The sequence below is a fragment of the Garra rufa genome, chromosome 8 (genome assembly GCF_049309525.1).
Source record: "Garra rufa chromosome 8, GarRuf1.0, whole genome shotgun sequence".
NCBI classification, from domain to species: domain Eukaryota; kingdom Metazoa; phylum Chordata; class Actinopteri; order Cypriniformes; family Cyprinidae; genus Garra; species Garra rufa.
In genome coordinates, this window is record NC_133368.1 from 5350871 (window position 1) to 5372472 (window position 21602).

A 21602-nucleotide genomic window follows, 5' to 3' on the forward strand; every position below is an offset into this window, starting at 1 on the left:
CTCTGGTTGTTATTCAGCTAGATAATGTAGCTACAGTATAAACATGTTGACAGTTTAGCTTTTGCTCAGCAAGATTCTGTTGTTACTCTGCTATGACAGTAGTTGACCTGACAGAGAAAACAGACGATAGCAGTGCCTGAGAATGCAGCACATACTTGTTTTGAGTTTTTGATTTGCATTTAGAAACATTTCAGAACACAGTGACGTGTAAATTGAGTTTGTGTAGCTAAAAGTGGCCTAAGAGACTGGAAAGCACATGTAAAGAGGAGACGCGTCACTGCGGCTGAACAGGAGGAGGTGTTCTCTTTATGTCACACTGATTGGGCTGGAGGAACGTGGCGGGTGGTGTAATTGATGGGACTGTTACTGAGGCCGTTGCTGTGGCGCTGGGTTGAGACAGGCCGACTGTGTCTGATTCATGGCCGTGTCAGCACTCTCTCCACCGGGGACCCCAGATGTGCTTCTTCGTGACAGGGGTCACAGAGGTCAACAGATCTGGGGTCACAGGGTTCACGGTCACAGACGTACAATCTGCTATGAGAAACCTGAGCCCGGGGCCCGCCCTGCACATCAGTCTACAGATGTCTAGACACTCAACAGACCCGTCTTCTGATCGAAACCAGGAACGGTTTTTAATTTGAGACCGAAACGGCTTTTTGAAAGATCACATGAAATTAAAAAAGTGCAGTTTTTTTTGTTCTGTGTTGATGTATTTCCTATTTACATATGAAGTTTGGGTTGAAAAATTGGACTTATGAGGCCTTTAGAAGCATTGTTATTTTAATGATTCAGTCAAGCTGTTTTTCGGTGACATTTACAGTAGATTTATAATTTGACTGCTTTTGCTGCTGACCTTTTGAAATCGTGATCCAGTCTTTCTGACTTTCTGATATTAATGACAGTTAAAGAGCTGTGAATTCTTGATATTTCTTCACATCTTATGTCAAAAAAGCTCTCTGTCAAAATGAAACGTTTTCTTTATATAAACCTTTATTAAGATGTCATAAAAAAAACTGGCGGTATTACTTTAACTGTATCTTTTAGGCCTGGAAGAGTCATGGAAATTAATAAAATCTTAAAAAGTCATGGAAATTTCTTTATGCTTAACTTTGAAATATTTAATTGGCTGGAAATTGATATTTATTTTTATTTATTTGTGTATTTATTTAATATTGTCTTTGATTGAATTATGAAAATCTTTAAAAATGAACGGAATTTTTTTAGGTATATTTAAAGGGATAATTCACTATTATATTGGCTAGAAAATTTCTGTCTGTCATTTTATTTTATTTAAAATTCTGAATGATAAATGACTACAAAGGTCATTGTGAAAATACATGTTTCTAGGTATGTATATGTCTAGAAACTTTCTGTTTAATTAAATTAATTATTTTATTTATATTTTTAAATCCTGACTGATGAATGACTGCAAGTATCATTGTGAAAATACAGTGAAAATAAGTATTTTTAGGTATGTTTATAGGGATAATTCACTATAATTTGGGCTGGAAACCAAAATTTTTATTTCATATTTTATTTTATTTTAAATTCTGAATGATGAATAACTCCAGGTCATTGTGAAATTACAATGAAAATACATGTTTTAACATTTTATTTTATTTTATTTTATTTTCTGAATGATGAATGACTCCAAAGGTCATTGTGAAAATACATGTTTCTAGGTGTATTTTCTTTATTATTTTCTTTTCTTTTCTTTTCTTTTCTTTTCTTTTCTTTTCTTTTCTTTTCTTTTCTTTTCTTTTCTTTTCTTTTCTTTTCTTTTCTTTTCTTTTCAATCCTGAATGATGAATGACTGCAAAGGTCTTTGTGAAACACAGTGAAAATACATTATAGGTGTATTTAAAGGGACAGTTCACTATTATATTGGCTAGAATCGTTCCGTTTTTATTATTTTATTTTAAATTCTGAATGATGAATGACTCCAAAGTTCATTGTGAAAACAGTGAAAATACGTGTTTCTACATCTATTTTATTTTTTATTTTATTTTAAATTCTGAATGATGAATGACTCCAAAGTTCATTGTGAAAATACATGTTTCTACGTCTATTTTGTTTTTTGTTTTCTTTTATGTTATTTTATTTTTTTTAATTTAATGTTTTATTTTGTTTTAAATCCTAAATGATGAATGACTGCAAAGGTCATAGTGAAACACAGTGAAAATACATGTTTCCAGCTATGTTTAAAGGGATAATTCACTATTATATTGGCTGAAACCTTTCCATTTTTTTTTATTTTATTTAAAAAATCCTGATTGATGAATGACCACAAAGGCCATTTAAATCTAGTGGTCAAAAGGTGTGTGAACTCTGCTCTATTCATCCATGTGTCTTTGTTAAGTCCAGGTGTGGCTGGTGTGGCTGCTGCAGCGAAAGCAGATCCTCCTGCAACATAGTCAAATAAATTGGGTTCCTGTCTCTCTTTCTCAAACCCTGGATGGTGGTTGCTGCGTTATGCTAACATAATGTAAATCATAATGACCAACAAAAGGACCGGTCTCGGATCAGCTTGAAACGTCTCTGCCCCCACCGATGTGAAATCTATGGCCTGCGCTGTAACTCACTTATGCAAACGAGTCTGTTTTTTTCACCATTTCTCTTCTTTATTGAAAATCCAGTCGCTCTCCATGAGCTTATTTGTCAGGGTGGTGTGAATTGCAGTGGGCTCAGACGGCCAGGAATTATACAGCAGTCGCCATGAATAAAAAATGAATAAAGAGGAACACTGAATCAGCCGTGAGAGGATTAAAGCTATCCGTATGGAATGAGAAAGACACATAGAAGGAAAAAAGAAGGACAGGAAGTGAAAGTGGGAGAAAGGAGTAGGTTATCCACAGAGGAAATGCCTTTTTGACTCAGTCACTGCCAAACTGCTAACTGCCGGAAAGCGCCTTCCTGATAGGCGGAAAAGAGCATCAAAGAACCTCTATACAGCTACTGTTACAAAGACAAGAAAAGCCAAAAGTCAAACTGGAAAAACTCCATGTCACAGTGGAACTAGATATCCCTGTTATATTTGGAATCCTTCATCCTATTCATTTTCATGATCGCCACACATTCCCACTGGTTGTTTGCCAGTCAAAATATAATTGTACTGTCATATGCCGTAATGTTCCCAGCCCACACTTTTGGCAGGTCAAGCCTTGCTCTAGACTTCTCAGTCTTGTTAAAGTAAAAAAAAAGAAATAGAAAAGAAGTATTGTTTAGATACTGAACCATTTCTAAAACGAAAGAATTAAAAAAAAAATCTATTTATTGTTTTTTTTTTATTATTTATTTATAAAATTAATTAATTCATACATTTTACATTGAAAATGCATGTTTCCAGGTATGTTTAAAGGGACTATTCACTATTACATTGGCTAGAAAATGTCCATCTTTTATTTATTTATTTTTAATTTAATGTAATTTAATTTTTTTATTTTATTTAATACACTGGATAAATAAATAAAAAAAAATAATTTGGAATCAATTTCTACCTTATAAAATGTTTTAGCGCTATATGGAGAAAAAATATATTAGTATGTTAAATATATTATATTATATAGTATATTATATTATGTTAAATAATAAATAAAAAGAGCCCACTAAGTTTTATAATTTTATTATTTTGCATTACTTTCCCAGCTATAGAAATCACACTTTTTAAAATGAGTCTAAAACATAGGTTTTCCAAGACCCTGCAAATAAAATAAAATAAATTTTAAAAGAAAAATTAAATAACAAAATGAATCATAAAATAAAATGAATTAATTATTACATTTATTAATACATTTAAGTTTTTGGTAAATAAGTTAAATAAGGCAAATTTTAGGAAAATATTATTATATTAAATGTGTTATATTAAATAGTATATTAATATTAAAAGTGCCAAAAGTTTTATGATTTTAATAATTTACATGACTTTCCCAGCTCTAGAAATAACACTTTTAAAACGAGTCTAAAACATAAATTTTCAAAATAAAATTACCTAAATAAAATAAAATACAATAAAATATAAAACATTAAAAAAATTACATCTAATACATTTATTAATAAATTAGTAAGTTGTGGAGGGACTGAATTAAAATATATTTTTTGTTAAAGTCACCCTGTAGTAAAAAATTGTATCTTTTAAAAATAATCTTTGATCATCAAAATTACATATTTAAATGTTTAAAAATTTTCTCATGCCTTAAAACAGCTTGAATGTAACTCCACCCCCTTGCCTCATTTACCATATGCGGATATATGAATATGCAAATTAGCCACGCCCCCACTCACACCAACCAGATCCTCCTGTCCTGATCCGTCCAATAACCGAACTTAACTCTTGTAAACGCGAAATAATGGCGATACACGGATAATAACTGATAAAACTTTGTTTTTACTAGCGGACAACTACAGTGGATTCTGAAACATTCGTTAAAGGTACTTACTTGATGTTGTGTCCTCAAAACGCCTCGAAATGCAGCCTAGATAGTGATTCCAGTTTGCGCCCGCGAGCGTCTGAAGTACAGACGCCAATGCAGGAGAGGTGCTTCTGACTCTGGGCAACTTTTACACTGTTGCCGCGGGTTATTATTCAAGTTAACGGTTAGCGGTTTTGCTCTATTTAATTTTTAGTTTTGTCCTGGTAATCATATTGGTATATTTTGCATGGTAATGATATGAATCTATCCATTTACGTGATTAGTTATTACATTTTGTGACAGTATAAAAAGGGCTGTTTTAAACCACATTTCTGGGACACCCTTTGGGAAACCAGAGTGTTAAGGAAAAAATACTAAATAATGGTGTTGATTAATGGATTGGCACGATTTGTCTAAAAGCATATTAAAAACACCACACAGACAAATAAACAACATAAAAAACTTGAGTTTTACTACAGGGGGACTTAAGTTAAATAAGGTAAATTTGTTAAATAAGATTCTTGATTTTGGTTGAGAGCTACTGTGTTGCAGTGTTGCATTAGTGATGTTGGACTTGATTGGAATTGACATTTATTTCCCTGTTCACTAGAGTAGAGTCATCAGTTCATTTCTGCTTCCTGTGATTTAAAGCATGGTGTATCAGCTTTAAGATACTTGATTGTTGATGTCTAATAGGAAACAAGCACCTTGTAAGGATCTTGTTTGTAAAACCCCCATACTGTTTGCAGTTGGAGCCCTTTGCTATTTCCTGGTGTGTTTGTATTTTGTGTTTTTCTCACAGATAATTCATCGCTTGGCATTGTCTATAGATCATCTTTTTTGTACTGTGGTCAGTGCTTTTACTCTTTCAGGTGGAAATCTTTGCGAAGCACACATGCAGAGTCTCGGCAGTGTATCTGTCATCTGCTGTCTTCATATTGCTCTGTGAAATCCGTTTCATTTTTTTTGCTGTACAAGAGCTCCTGCTGATATTTTGTCTGTCTCTTTTGTCATCTCACACTCTCTCTGTATGTCTTTTTTCTCCCTTGCTCAATTTTTGTGCTTTATTGCTATGACAAATCACCAGGGCCAGATGAAATCCATTTTTTCACATTTTCTGCATCGATTTGGAGGAAAAATGTGGAATGGATTAGGTACAATGTGTTAAACTGAACTAACACGTGAGCGGCACGGCCCATTGTAGACACTATGAATGAGAATGCTGGAATGCACAATTAAATTAGCCATAATGTTTAATAAATAATGACTCGAGAGGCAGAGGATTTGTGAATGGCGTTCCAAATCTGCGCAAGTCTGTGGGCACGGATTGATAGCTTAGAATGCTTTATTGAGTCCCTATGGAGAAAATGAATAAGGGAACATTTTCCCAGACGGCTGGAAAAGTGGACGGTCGTTGTTGTGCTTCAATGCAGTTGCAGCACCGCTGCCGACCGAGCAAATGAAAAAGTCTGTCTCTTCTGGAAGTTATGCTCTGAGCTGTGCCATGGAGCTGATACGTGTGTGTCTGTAAGAATTAAATTCCACAACAGCATGTGCCAAAAACGCTGTAGTTGTGCTTGCGCTCGCCAGATTGAGTCCATCATTTTATTGTGCTGATGAGCTGTCTGCCAGCGGAGCTGTGAACGAACAAGCATCTGCTCATTTCCCTTAATTAATTTATTCATTAGCTTTGCCTCTTTTAACCTTAACCTTTACACAGTGAATGGCAAGAGTTTTGGGGGTTGGAGAATTAGTTTGCTTGATGAAACTCTAGGCAAATAACAGTGCAGGTAATATAGTCTGATTAAAGGCTAATCATATATAGTGAAATTAGGACTGTAGCAATATCAGATTTTCAAACATGATTAATGTGGCCAAAATGATAATGTATGGAAGCCTGTTTCTATCATGGAATAAAAAAAAAAAAATTGTGAGATATAAATTCACAAATCTGACTGTTTTTTCTCAGAATTGCTTGATATAAACTCGCAATTGCAAATTATAAAGTCAGAATTGCAAGACATAAACTCGCAATTCTGAGAAACAAGTCGTATTTCTGACTTTTTCTCAGAATCGCAAGTTTATACCTCACAATTCTGACTTTAAAACACTAGTTAAGTTAGAATTGCGAGATATAAACTCGTAATTGCAAGAAAAATTGTCAGTTTTGCGAGATACAAACTTGCAATTGTAAGAAATAAAAGTCAGAATTGTGACTTTTTCTCATCTGTGAGATATGAATTCACAAATCTGATTTTTTTTTCTCGGAATTGCTTGATATAAACTCGCAATTGCAAATTGTAAAGTCAGAATTGCTAGACATAAACTTGCAATTCTTAGAAACAAATGTCGTATTTCTGACACAAGTTTATACCCCACAATTCTGACTTTAAAACACTAGTTAAGTTAGAATTGCGAGATATAAACTCGTAATTCCAAGAAAAATTGTCAGTTTTGCGAGATACAAACTTGCAATTGTAAGAAATAAAAGTCAGAATTGTGACTTTTTCTCATCTGTGAGATATCAATTCACAAATCTGATTTTTTTTTCTCAGAATTGCTTGATATAAACTCGCAATTGCAAATTATAAAGTCAGAATTGCGAGACATAAACTTGCAATTCTGAGAAGCAAAAGTCGTATTTCTGACAAAAGTTTATACCCCACAATTTTGACTTTAAAACACTAGTTAAGTCAGAATTACGAGATATAAACTCGCAGTTGCAAGAAAAAAGGTCAGTTTTGCGAGATACAAACTCGCAATTTCTTGCAATGGTGAGTTTATATCACAATTCTGAGGGAAAAAAGTCAGAATTGCGAGTTTGTCTTTATAACTTAATTTATTGTCTGACTTTATAACTTGCAATTGCGAGTTTATAACATGCAATTAATACTTTATAACTCACAGTTGAAAGTATGTCTGACATAAATTCTGACAGTATTTCTGACATAAAAAAGTCACTTTTCTGAAAAATAAAATCACAGTTCTAACTTTTCACACAGAATCTTGAATGTATATCTTGCAATTATGACTTTTATCTCACAATAAAAACATAAACTTGCAATTGCGAGAAATAAAGTGACTTTCTACAATTCTGACAACATTTTCCCTCTCAAAATTGGACTTTATAACTCACAATTATGAGTTTATATCTCACAATTTTGAGATAAAACATTGCAATAACTTAATGGGATAGTTCACCCAAAAATGAAAATTCTGTCATTATTTACTCACCCTCATGTTGTTTCAAACCCATAAGACCTTCGTTGATCTTCAGGGCATAAATTAAGATATTTTTGGTGAAATCCAATAGCTTTCTGAACCTGCATAGACATCAACTCAACCGACATGTTCAAGGACTAGAAAAATAAAGGTTCTTTATTGGCATCGATGGTTCCATGAAGAACCTTGAACATCTATGGAACCTCAAATGCAGAAAAGGTTCTTTATAGTTGAAAAAGGTTCTTTAGATTTTTAAAATGTCCTTCAAAATGGTTCTTTTAGGATTTAGATTATTTGGAGAACCAAAAATGGTTCTTCTATGGAATCACTGCAGAAACACTCTTTTGGAACCTTTATTTTTTAGGAGTGTAAGGACGTTGTTAAAATACTCCATGTGACATCAGTGGTTCAACCTTAATTTTAATGAAGCCACAAGAAAAAATGTTGTGCACAAAGACAATTTTTTATTGTCGTTGTAGACCTTTAACTACTAGGTGGTTTTTGGTGTGTGTGGCCCAATTCAGAAAAGCCCACCCCCATTAAAATCACCATTATATTCTGGCCTGTAGATATGCCTTGGATCTGGAGATAATAGTGGTTAAAGGCAGATTGTAGTCTGGCACATGATGATGTATTTTGTCAGGCTCCCTCGCTCTCTTCCCCAGCATCCAACTCTGAAAGCTGAATGTAGGCCAGAGAATTCCCATTGAGTGGCTTTTGTTGTCCTCGCTGGTGGGGGGATCCAGGTAGTGATGTTAAGTCTTGTTGTGGTAATGGCAGCATGAAAGTCTGCCCGCTCATGAATGACTCCCATTAGAGTCTCCCTGGTGTCTCTGAGCCGGCAGTCTTTGAAATTCTCCCACACAGGCTTTGTATTATGAATGGGATGCATATCTAAGATGTGACTGCCTGTCTGTGGGAAAGACCCTCTGTGGTACCCATAATCATAACATGAGACGCATGTTCCTCAGGGGAGAAATCATTCATCATTCAGTGCTTTTAAAATCAGTTTCGCAGGTGTCTCACACACATCAGTCTTGATTTAAAATATATGCCCTTCTCCCTTTGGAATTTTGAAGTGAGAGTTTTGTTTTGCACATACTGTAGCATTAACTGATCTCGATGTATCAGAAAAGGGGTTCTACATCAGAATGTCGGCTCCTGTGTTGTTCAAGTTGTTATTTTTGTTTTCTTTGCACACAAAAAGTATTCTTGTAGCTTCATAACATTACAGTTGAACCACTGATATCACATAGACCAGGGGTCACCACACTCGGTCCTGGAGGGCCGGTGTCTCTACAGAGTTTAGCTCCAACCCTAATTAAACACACCTGAACCAGCTAATCAAGGTCTTAATAGGTATACTTGAAACTTCCAAGCAGCTGTGTTGAGGCAAGTTGGAGCTAAACTCTGCAGGGCACCGGCCCTCCAGGATCAAGTTTGGTGACCATTGACATAGACTATTTCAGCGATGTCCCTACTGTCTTTCTGGGCCTTGAACTCGTATAGGGCCCTATGAAATCTGTTTTATTTTTTTCCCAAATTCCGTTTTATTTTCTTCCCAATTCCGTTTTAATTTTTCTGGATTCAGGTTTTAATGGTTAAATTAAATTTTATTAATCAAAAAGCATGTCTAGTTAATTAAAATAATGAAACTAACTTTTACATGTTGTTTGAGCATTAATGTGTGTTGGCAGTTTGTGTACACAAACACTCTATAATGATAAAAATCCACCCAGTGGTATTTTTTTAATCTTTAATAGTAATATCTCCTTTTTAACGTCAGAGCTTATCGATACTTCGGTCTTTTATAATTTGGCACCGGGACCGATAAAGTACCGGGTTTCGGTACCCATCCCTACTGAAGATACTGTTTATGTATTTATGTCCTCATTCAGTGAGTCGGCAGACGCTGAAATCACCGCGAGCATCACGCGCGCTTCAGTATGTGGGTAGTAAACGAAACGCGTCTGCGCCATTCATAAACAAAGAGACACATAGAACATGCAGGATTCATATTTAAATAGTATTTTGCGGCTTAATATTTACAGATACTAGTCCAAATCGTGGTTTGATTTAAGTGTAATTACCTACTTTTGATTAATTCATCCAAACTTTGAAAAATTCTGCCTTATTTAGTAAATTCTGTTTTTATGACTGGATTCCGTCCACGTTTTCCACATTTCAGAAATCTTAGAACGTGTCAGTTGCGTTGCTGTCTATGCAGGGTCAGAAGTTCCTGGATGTCTCATAAATATCTTAATTTGTGTTCCAAAGATGAACGAAGTTCTTACAGGTTTGGAATGACACAAGGGTGAGTAATTAACAACAGAATGTTCATTTTTGGGTGAACTATCCCTTTAAAAACATCACAAAAGTGTCTTTATTCTCATACAACACTGGCACAAATAGAAAACAGTGAGGAAAGGTAAAAATTTAGGCAAGTCAGAATTTATTGCAGGAAGGTTGTGACTGCACACGGTTGCCAGGCAGGCATTATGAGTGGGAGTTGGTGTTTTCACAGAAGAGTTCTGGTTACCAAGGGAAACTGTATCTGTCCTGATGCTCGTCTCAAAGAATGTGAAGGACAGAAGATCAGCTCCATGCGTGATGTGGTGACAAACATGAGTCTACAAATGCAGTCATTTCATGCTTTACTCCACGTGTCTCCATGAAGAATGTAGCATGACAACAAACTCAGTGTTATTCAGTTATTTAGTGTGGAAAAGAATTACCATGATTGTGTAATGGTTTATACAGAATATGAAATATGGAGACGTGAGAGCTCATAATGGACAGGGAGCTGGAGGGAGACATACAGGAAGTAGAACCAGATTGTTCATATAGTCTGGACAAGGGAGGGACACTCAGACATTCTGCCTCCGAGCTAAATGCCGCCGGCTCCGAGACATGTAAACAGTCCCTATGTATATGTGAGAATGAGAGAGTGTTTTTTTTTTCTATCGATGTCTATAAATGCCTGTGTTTTATCCTCTGAGCGTTAAATGAGCGTGGCTATATACGAGTGTGTGTGAGAGATCACTTTCCAGAAGCGAACAGCAGCATGCAGTCTGACGCACTGCTGTGGTTCAAATCTCATATTTATTGATCTGTCTTGAGAAACTCAAACCTTCTTGAGCTGTGTGATAGCGTAGCGCTGCAGGTCTGGTGCCAGTCTAGCTGCTGCAGTGGAGCTGGGAGGGTCCAGCTCAAAAATATTGTCTTCCCATACATCCGCATTCATTGCCTTGAAGATAAACACAGCTGAATTGCACACTTCCTGCTGAATTCTTCATGCATCAATTCACAAATTAATTTAAATGCCTAAGCATGTGCAGTATTTTAAGCTTTATTTCATATGAAGTTCAGTTTAATCATGACATCTCATATTTTTTTCCGAGTGGGTTTGATTTTGAGAGGTTGTCCTTCATTTTTAAGTGTTTGTTCTCTTTCTCTCTGCTTGAAACTGAAGTCCATAGCTGTGGTTTTATCATTCCCACTCATCTTTCTCTCTCTTTAGCTCTTTTTGTGTGAGAGCGGCTTTCTTGCCTCGAAGCTCTCGCTCTTGTATGCAAGGACATGTCTGTTTCTGAAGCAGAGTGAGAAAATGGAAGAAAGTGAAAAGCATCAAAAGCTAAAGAAAGCTAGTGCTTGGTTTAATTGGATTTTGGAGGAGGGTGTCTCTATGGCTCACGTACATTGACAGACCAGAACATTTTCGATGATTTTTGATAGATGACGATGACTTTACTTTTCCAAACTGTGATTTAGTTTATTCAGGTTCATGTGGAAGTTAGTAGGACTTCTTTGGTTGGAGGACTTAGATTTGAACACAAACTGGTGGACACATTTGTTTGTGTTTAGGATTTAACAAATCACATTGTAAATCACATTGAATTAGGGTTATTCTATGGAAATGTTCATTTTTCTGTCCCTACGCTTTTACAGAAATATTACACTCGAAAAACACTTTATGGTTGCGATTTCTTTATATTTTAAAATGAAACAATATGTTATTTGAACAATTACACATTCTTAAGTCATCAATTTGGCAACATTTGTTTTTTAATTAATTATATCGAATGATAAACACCACAAAACTGCTTATCCCCACAGCCATGTACAAAGGAAAAAGCTTTATTTTGAGGTCAAAAACATTTGTTTTTCTGCCATTTAAAATACAATAATGTATTCTTATCTAATATGTGATCCTGCACCACAAAACCAGCCATATGAGTAATTTATTTTTCTATATTGAGATTTATACATCATCTGAAAGCTGAATAAAAAGGCTTTCCATTGATGTATGTTAGGATAGAACAATATCCTAACATCCGAGATACAACTGTTTGAAAATCAGGAATCTGAGGGTGCAAAAAAATCAAAATATTGAGAAAATCGCCTTAAATGTTGTCCAAAAAGGTTTTTAGCAAGGCATATTACTAATTAAAAATTAAGTTTTGATATATTTACGGTAGGAAATTTACAAAATATCTTCATGGAACACGATCTTTACTTAATATCCTAATGATTTTTGGCATAAAAGAAAAATTTATAATTTTGACCCATACAATGTATTTTTGGCTATTTCTACAAATATACCCGTGCTACTTAACACTGGTTTTGTGGTTCAGGGTCACATATGATGTAAATGGCATAAAAAAAAAACATGCTGAATAAATATTTTAAAATATATAATGAAAGTAGTGGTCCCCTGGAGTTGTGTCACTGGTGTTACCGTTTATTTTGAAATAAAAATCACACTGAGGACATCACTTGACTTCCATCTTCCTATTTTCTGAAGATCTGTGAAGAAAGGCCCATGTTAAGTCCACTGGCTCTTTTCAGTTATCAGAAATTTTCTCATTTATCTCATGATTTCATATGAAGCTTTTAGTAGAACTACGAGAATACTTTTTGTGTACAAAGAAAACGCACATAGAAGACTGACATGGAAGAGACAAAATTGTTGAATGAAGTTGTTAATTTTGTTTTCTTTGAACACAAAAAGTATTCTCATAGCTTCATAAAATTACGGTTGAACCATTGATGTCACATGGACTATTTTAACGATGTCCTTACTACCTTTTTGGCCCTTGAACGTGATAGTTGTGTTGCTGTCTATGTAAGGTCAGAAAGCTTGCGAATATCATCGAAAATATCTTAATTTGTGTGCTGAAGATGAACAAAGGTCTTACAGGTTTGAAACAACATGAGAGTGCGCAATTAATGACAGAATTTAAATTTTTTAATGAACCATCCTTTTAAATGCAAATAACAAATGAAGGTCTAACATGTCTCTCTTTCTCCTTCTCTCTTCCCTTTTTTCTCTAGAAGAGGAGCCTCCTATACACAGGGATGAGGCCATCTTCATTGCCCTCGCATCTGTCTCTATAGTAGCAGTCTTGATTGTGGCGCTGTTCTTTGGCTATCGCATGATGATGGGTAAGATGCAGAACTCTATGCACTGATTAGCTATTTTTGAATGAAGGTCACGTCATATTGTTAGTGTCGTAATACACTGTGTTTATTACAGGCGAGTGTAAACAAGGTCTGCACAATATGGACATGATAGAGGCCGCACCGTCAGAACCGTCTCTGGATTTAGACAGTTTAAAGCTCCTGGAAGTGAGTTCATTTCTAGTAGCTGCCACCAAATAAGTGCACATTATCATATTTTGATTTTAATTTGTATTGTAATGAACTCGAACCATCTGTATTTGTTAATCACGTAACATCTGCTACAACTCACACCTGAATAATTTTCCTTGCAGTTGATTGGTCGAGGACGCTACGGTTCTGTCTATAAAGGATCGCTGGATGAACGCCCAGTCGCCGTAAAAGTTTTTACCTATGCCAACCGGCAGAACTTCGTGAATGAGCGCTCCATCTACCGAGTCCCTCTTCTGGAACATGACAACATTGCTCATTTTATCGTTGGCGATGAGCGTCTCACGACAGATGGGCGAATGGAGTACCTGCTGGTTATGGAGTACTACCCTCATGTAAGTATTGATCTAGTGCAAGAGATTTTTTCTCTCATCCTTAAAGTTGTATGTGACACGGCTCTGGTTCCTGCCTGCCCTGCATGGTGTAGTTTTCCACATTTTACCTTCATCTGTCCTTTATTCTTTTCTTTTTGTTTTATTGGTTTCTCCTGACTATTTCTGTCAAAGTCAGGAGTGGAATCAAATGTCCTGCCGCTATCTGGTCAGATATTTTTATCCATGATTCAGATGGATTTCCAGCAGGCAGCAGGAGAAGGGTGATTTGGATGTCAGCGTTGTATTTTAGCTGTGCCTGTTCATCTTTCTGTCTCTGTCTGACTGGCTTCTGTTGTTTTCATTCACTTGTTCTGTATCTGTCTGCCATTGCAGTCAGATAAATTGTTCTTTTGTAAGTTTTAAACACAGAGATGAATTCACTAAACAGCTGCGCCACTTTTGTGAGACGTTTTTCATTAAAAATTTCTCTGTCTTTACTAAGCACCTGCAGTCCAATTCAGAAATTAAAGCTGCAAGCAGCGATGAACGGGCCCTCGCCATCTACGCAGTCGCCATCCCGATAGCTTCAGGAAAATGGTGCCCAGTTGGCACATGCATTCACAGTAACCCTCTGGACTAACCCTAACTGTCTCTCCTCCTCATTGACTCTCTCTCTTACTAAGACTTTGGATGCTGCACTTTAATGATATAATAAAATTACGGCTATCTTTTTTACTCTGATTTCTATCAATCACCACATCAACACCATTCAAGATATCCTAAATCTGCTCGCAATTTAGCATCTTCAGAATCTTGGCATCATGTCGAAAAAGTTTGGTGTGAATTGGTTGGTTTTCCTGAGAGAAGTATATAAAATTCCACAGCCTGATTTTTCCAAAAATCCACATTCAAATCAAAATAGCCGACTTTCTGTCGGTCGTAGCTAATGGGTATAAATTAGAAATTTTTCTGGCTTGATGAGATCAATATATGTACCGAGTTTGGTGACTGTAGGACAAACTAACCCCCCAACTTTTGATGTGGGCTGCTCCACGTCCATTTATGGGCTTTTATCAGTGTCTAAATATCAATAATACAGATGTGTGTGTTGAGTTTCATGAAATTCAAAGTATTTTAAGTGGCTCAAAAAGACAAAAAACTAAAGTTAAAGTTTGACACGTTGCCATGGCAACATGATAAAAGTTATCGATAATGCCCTTCACAGATTCTCATCGGCCGTGTTTCGACATTATTGGGATGAAGCTTGAAGCAAATTGAGTAAAATTAAGAGGCTGGTTTAAAAGCATTTCGAAAACGTCGCGCTTTCTGCTGCCAGTTGGTGGCGCTATAACTTTGACTCATAATAGTCACATCTCTGTGATCGGCATCAGACGACAAACTAACTGCGTAAGTTTGGTCAAAATCAGACAAAGTGTGTCAAAGTTATTAGACACTTCCTGTTTCTCATTTCTCGCCATAACTTTGTCGCCCCGCCACGGCCAAACCGTTCGAGATATCAAAAATCCCCTGGCAATTTTGCGTCCCCAATGTCTTGAGATCATGCTGATCGAGTTTGGTGGCCATCGGTGGAAAATCCTAGGAGGAGTATATCAAATTCCAGTGCATGCTCTTTTTAGACATCCCTGAATAGCTGACTTCCTGTTGGGCGAAGCACGGACTTTGAGCGCAAAAGTTGTTCAGCCCGATGAGGTCTATAGACGGTTTCATCGGGCGCACGCGCCTGGACCTAAGTTAACTTCCGGTCTGTGTTTGTTTATCTGTCTGGTTCGTGTCGCGGGCTACAAACGCAGCTAATAATGAGTAATGAAGTTGGTCTCAGGTTATTGTGCTGTGGTATGTGTTTCCCAAACATTTATTTATTTGTGGCGACCTGCCACGATATAAAAACCTACTGATTTTCCAATAGGCTTCGTTGAATAAACGTAATGCACGTTTAAAAATCAAACCGAGGCGTGGGTGTTTTTATATCACTGTATTTCTGAAGAAAGACTGTCTTTAGAAAATGTCATTTTCATTTAATCCTGCATAAGGCAGCGTTTTTAAATTAAGAGCTGCTTTGTCTATAGCCATTACCGGGGAAACCTCGTTTCTCGAGCTTAAAGCACCTCCTGCTGGCAGAGGATGAGTTTGCATTTTTAATAAATCAGTCTAATTTACGCAGCCAACATATTTCGCTTGTTATTAAAAAAAATAATCTACTCTAGAAGGATTTAGCTGTTGTTATTGATTCTATTTGGATGTCTACCGGAAGTTAAGTTTGGGCCACAAAAGCGCGCATGCGCAGTAACATTTGTTTATGTTGTTGCCGTTGAAACTGTCTATATGTGTATGAATTTTTATAACTGTAGGTCAACCGGTGTGCACTCCAGAGTCCCTCAAAAGTCGTAATTTTTAACGTTGTGCCATGCCCCCCCCCAGGTGATCCCCCCCCCCCATGTCAAAGTCTGTCCGGCCCTGATGGCCACAGGTTCCAATGTGTGTGCAAAGTTTCAAGAGTTTTCGTGTATGTTAAGGGCCCCAAAATCACCCAGAACACTGATTATAATAATAATCCTTAGAAGAACATTCTGGGCTCGGGCCCTAATAATCTTTTGCAGGAATGACGTATTTTTTGGAGGCTAATCTGGAAGTTTCACAACAGGATTTTTCCAGTGGCTTTTTGTAGAAAATAAGCTCTGTGACCAACAAAAGTTTATGAAATTTACATATTTGTGACCTTGAATGTGAAAACCCAGCTAGAAACTTTTTTTTTAGTAATTTACTGTTTTCTACATAAAATCGCAAATTGCTGTTTTCGAAACGGATAAAAAAAAATCGCTAGTGAGATATTACCAATGTATTTTATGTCTTACAGTTACAACAAAACATTTGTGGCGTATTGAGTGCATTGTAATGTGTATTGAGCTGGAGTTAAAGGATTAGTTCACTTCCTGAATTAAAATTTCTTGCTTATTTTCTCACCCCCATGTTATCCAAGATGTTCATGTCTTTCTTTCCTCAGTTGAAAAGAAATGAAGGTTTTTGAGGAAAACATATAGTCTCCAACATTCTCCATATAGTGGACTTTGATGGTGGCCAACGGGTTGAAGATCCAAATTCAGTGCAGCAAAGGATTCTACACGATCTGTCATTTTCTAAAAAAACCTCATCAAAAACATCTGGCATCTTTGTTTAAACTTTTTTATGTAAGGAGCGTTTGACTTTACACATTCGCTTTGTAAACACTGGGTCGCTACTTCCACCTACGTCACATGTGATCTTTCCAACGTTACTACGTAATGTGTGAAGTCGGGCTAGTGCAAGATAGACAAGCATTTGTGTTGAAAATGACAGTGTTTTGCTAGATAAGACAATTATTCCTCGGCTGGGATCGTGTAAAGACCTTTGAAGCTGCATTGAAACTGCAATTTGGACCTTCAACTGGTTGATCCCCATTAAAGTCCAATATATGGAGAAAAATCCTGGAATGTTTTCCTCCAAACCTTCATTTCTTTGCGACTGAAGAAAGAAAGACATTATTATTACAATTATTGCAGGAGTAAATTAACAAAGTTAACTAATGCTTCAACCACGGACCTAAAAAAGCATAAATCAAAATCAAAAATGCTAACTTGGTTTTGGGTTTTACGACTCATTCCTGTAGCACTTTACAGAACTGTCACACAAAGTGGGCTTTTTATGGATTTATCCTTCATCAGAAAACTTCCTGGCCTAATTAACACTGCTTTAAAATTACCTTGGAAAAGGTGGTAAACTGAATTTTACATAAAAGAGATTTATATGCATTTTTATTGATCATAACACTCAGTCGAGTGAATGTTATAACTGCACATACAGTGTATGCAAAGTTGAGTGCACTTTCAGCTTTTTAAATAGTCAATATAGATGTCTGGATTGCTTTGGTGAAGCGATGCTTTGCATTCCCAGCAATGTACGTCAGATTGCAAAAGTCTGTTGTGTCCTTGACAGCTTTGCACTCAAAACCAGGTAGGCAAATTTAATTCAGAACAAAGGATTTTTGTGCCTATTTAAGCATGTTTATGCCATTATCTAATTTACGTAATTCGTTTAATTGGGTGCTAAAACAATGCAAACATTGCATGCAAATAAACAGACCTGTCAATGCGTGCTAATCGTTCGTAGTCATTCCCCCCTCAGTTTTCAAAACATGCACAATAACAATAGCCCAGCATTCTTTGCAACATGTTTTCCTGTACATTCCTGTTTGACATGTTATAACTCGCAAGTTTGTCTGCGTTTTTCTGCCTGTTCTAGCCGCCTGGGCCTTTTGAATGGCAGTGAGGAATGAGACACACCTTTATTGTGTCTGGTTGCAGACAGACAGCACTCTGTCGAGACATCGCTGTGTTTGCTCTTGCCCTGTTTGACTTCTCATGTATGAATTATATAATGAACTCATAGCCTAAAGCCAAAGTACAGGAAAAACCCTTGTTGGTGAATGTTCACTTCCTATTTAGACATGAATTGATGGCTCGCTTTAGGCGGAATCAAAGAACTCTCTGAGTTATTTGTTGTATTCTGTACTTTTTAAACTCTGCAACTTTAAAAACGGTTATAATTTAATTAATTCAACATTTATAAAAGTGTGTGCCAGACTTTAACTTTTTTTTTTTCTGATTAAACCTTGATTATATACATAGTGGCATAATGTCTGGATGGAAATAAGCTAAAGTGAGTCACTGGGTTTCAAAACTTACCATGTTATTTTTGAACAGATCTTTTGAAAAAGTTTTAGAGAGTGAGACAAACCAACTAATAATTAACAGAATCCATCCAATCTTTTGCTTGTTTTTCCACCAAAAATGACGGTACTTCCTGCTGGATATCATTAAATTACTGGCTTTAGTTACTTTAGAGAAATATTAGAACTTGTGTTATCCAAATTTGAAAATCCTAGACAGCGTTTCATGCAAAATACCATCCCAGAATCTGTGGAAAACAATCATACAATAGATAGAAATGTCATTTAAAATTACTCAGGGTTGAACAGCATGAATTGAAAATAGTGCTGTCAAATAATTAATTGCATTTTTTTCTGAAAGTAATCATGATTAATCCCACCTAACATAAATAAAATAACATAAATATACCATTATATTGCAATAATTTCACATTCAATCTTAAAATTAATGTAGGAACAACATAAAAACAGTATATTTTTAATATGTGACCCTGGACCACAAAACCAGCCATAAGAGTCAAGGATTTATATTTTTTGAAAGATGAATAAATAAGTTAGGATGGGACAATATTTGGCCGAGATACAACAATGTGAAAATCTGAAATCTGAGGGTGCAAAAAAATCTAAATTTTGAGAAAATTACCATTAAAGTTGTTCAAATTAAGTTCTTAGTAATGCCTATTGCTAATCAAAAATTAAGTTTTGATATATTTATGGTAGGAAATTTACTAAATATCTTCATGGAACATGATCTTTACTTAATATCCTAATGATTTTTGGCATAAAAGAAAAATTGATCATTTTGACCCATACAATGTATTTTTGGCTATTGCTACACATATACCGATGCTACTTAAGAATGATTTTGTGGTACAGGATCACATTTTTGTTAAATATTTTTCTATGACTGAAGGAGAATATCACCAGTACCAATATTACTGATGTCTCTAGGAAATGGAATGTGTTCTTTTTTTCTAATATTGAACCAGTGGCTATAGCCATTCAACATTACAGTATAATTTTAACATTTATTAGACTTTAAAAAAATAATTCTAATTTAAGTGAACAATCTTCACATAAACCAATTATAAACCTGTGCCCTTCAGCAAATAGGAAATATGCAGAAATTGTATGAAGTTATCAAACACCAAATACTGAACTAAATATAGATTAATTCCTAAAGCTACAAAAGTTATTGATTTCTTCTTTTTTCTTTGGTTCTTTGATTAACAGACATCACAGCAGCTGGGTTATTAGCTTATTTGGCTGCTATTACTTTAAGAGCTGCCACTGCTGAATGTGACACGGATCTGACACGCAAACTCATTCGCGTTTTAGTATGAAATGAGGCAGGCTACAGGCTACGAGCACAGTTTAACAGCTGACAGGACAGGTAGTATTAGTTTTAACTGACATATGGCCTGACAACAGCTCATCTGACCGCAGTTTACTGTTGTTCTACTGAAGCTCCCTCGTCACCTCTACTTTTCCTATAGTTGAAGTGCGCATCTGAAAAGTCAGACCCTTTTGATGTGGTCAAAAAGACGTTCTGCGACTAAATAAAGGCACCTTTTGTAGAAAAAAAAGACAAAAGTAGCAGTTGTGAGTGAGGTGGCCAACCCTAGCCGTGCCCCTTTGTTAACTATATTAAATATTTTTAACCTGGTTAAACTGGAACACACACATGCCTATAAAGAGCTCTAAAACATCACTTATAGGGTTTCATGTCAGTTAGGATGCTGGCTTAGAAGACAGCTGCCTATGTATGGAGTAGACAGCAAAGCAACACACTGGTTTTGGAGCAAAGTCTGTGTCTGTATCAGTCAGTGTTCTGTCTGTCACACATCGTTAGAAAGACGAAATGCCTGGACCTGTGTCCGGGGAAAACATCATTTTCTCTGTCGCTATGGTAACACAGAGACTCAGGCAGGGCTTGAGGGAAAGCGATTGGCTTTTATGGCTCTGATGTACACTTACAGGTAGATAATCATTCCTCTACCCAGAGCGCCCTGCAGTCTGTTAGTTTTCTCTTGCATCCTTCCGTTCTAGATGACAGGTCAAAAATCTGTTGATCTGTGTCTATATCTACAACAATAGTATTTTGTAGTCAACAATTTAAGTTAACTATTTCCCCCACCTTTTGAATTTGCTCTCAGCATGACAGTTATTGATATTTCTACAACACATAATTACATCCGCCTCTACAGCAGTTCTTGTACTCTATGTGCAAAAGCTTCCTGTTGAACTAATTAAATCTAATCTACAGTATTATTTCTGTGGTTTAGTTTGGGGAGGAAAAATTCTTGGTTATGTACGACGCTGTTTGTTGGTGCTGGTAGTTTTAATTGCGTTGCCTAAATACCCCAGAGGCTGTAATTAGTTGCAGGCGGCTTTACATTACAACTTTGTTGAAGCTCCAATTCATTATTCAAGAGCTTCATATCTGCTCTGCAGAGATTTGAAATGCTGATGTAAAAGCAATGCCGAGTTGTGTGGGGGGGGGGAAAAAGATTGCCATTGTAGAGCAGTGTTAAAAGCACAGTTTTTACACTTATTTGGTTACTGCTACTTCAATAACTATCACTTTCTTTCACGACCCTTTTAGTGCCGTGTTTGAGCAGTTACAGGCTTTGTGTGCTGGTTTAACTGTGCTGTGTCTGTTTGTAGGGCTCTCTGTGTCGGTACCTGAGTCTGCACACGTTGGACTGGGTGAGCTGCTGTCGTCTGTCACATTCGCTCACGAGAGGACTGGCCTACCTGCACACCGAGCTGCTGAGAGGAGGTGAGGGTCACCTCTACATCTGTGCACACACATCCTTCACTTTAGCTCTTTCTTCATTTTTCACAATCTTGAGGTATATTTGGCTGCCTATTCAATAGAATGAAGCCCTTTGAAGTCAGGTGAAACAAGATACTGTATTTAAAGATTTATTTTTTGGCATTTTTGCCTTTATTGTGATAGGACAGATCAGTAATGACAGGAAGCAAAGTGAGATAGGGGGCGGGATCGGGGAAGGTCCTCGAGTCAGGATTCGAACACGGGACGCCCGGAGCGCAATGGAATATTTACTTACCCTCAAGCCATCCTAGGTGTATATGATTTTCTCTTTCAGACTAATACAATCGGGATTATATAAAAAAATGTCCTGGCTCTTCCAAGCTTTATAATGGCAGTGAATGGGTGTTGAGATTTTGAAGTCCAATAAAATGCATCCATCATAAAAAGTGCTCCACACAGCTCCAGGGGGTAAATACAGGCCTTCT

At 36.4% G+C, this 21602-nt stretch overlaps 1 protein-coding gene across 1 annotated transcript in view; it reads left to right on the forward strand.

The window, feature by feature from the left end:
• The window catches only part of bmpr2b (bone morphogenetic protein receptor, type II b (serine/threonine kinase)), a 100156-nt gene that overhangs the window by 62931 nt on the left and 15623 nt on the right, over nucleotides 1-21602 (forward strand). The window contains exons 4-7 of the mRNA XM_073845580.1: nucleotides 12966-13076; nucleotides 13168-13259; nucleotides 13406-13636; nucleotides 21006-21120. Coding sequence (XP_073701681.1) covers nucleotides 12966-13076; nucleotides 13168-13259; nucleotides 13406-13636; nucleotides 21006-21120 — 549 coding nt within the window. The remainder of the gene's footprint in view (nucleotides 1-12965; nucleotides 13077-13167; nucleotides 13260-13405; nucleotides 13637-21005; nucleotides 21121-21602) is intronic.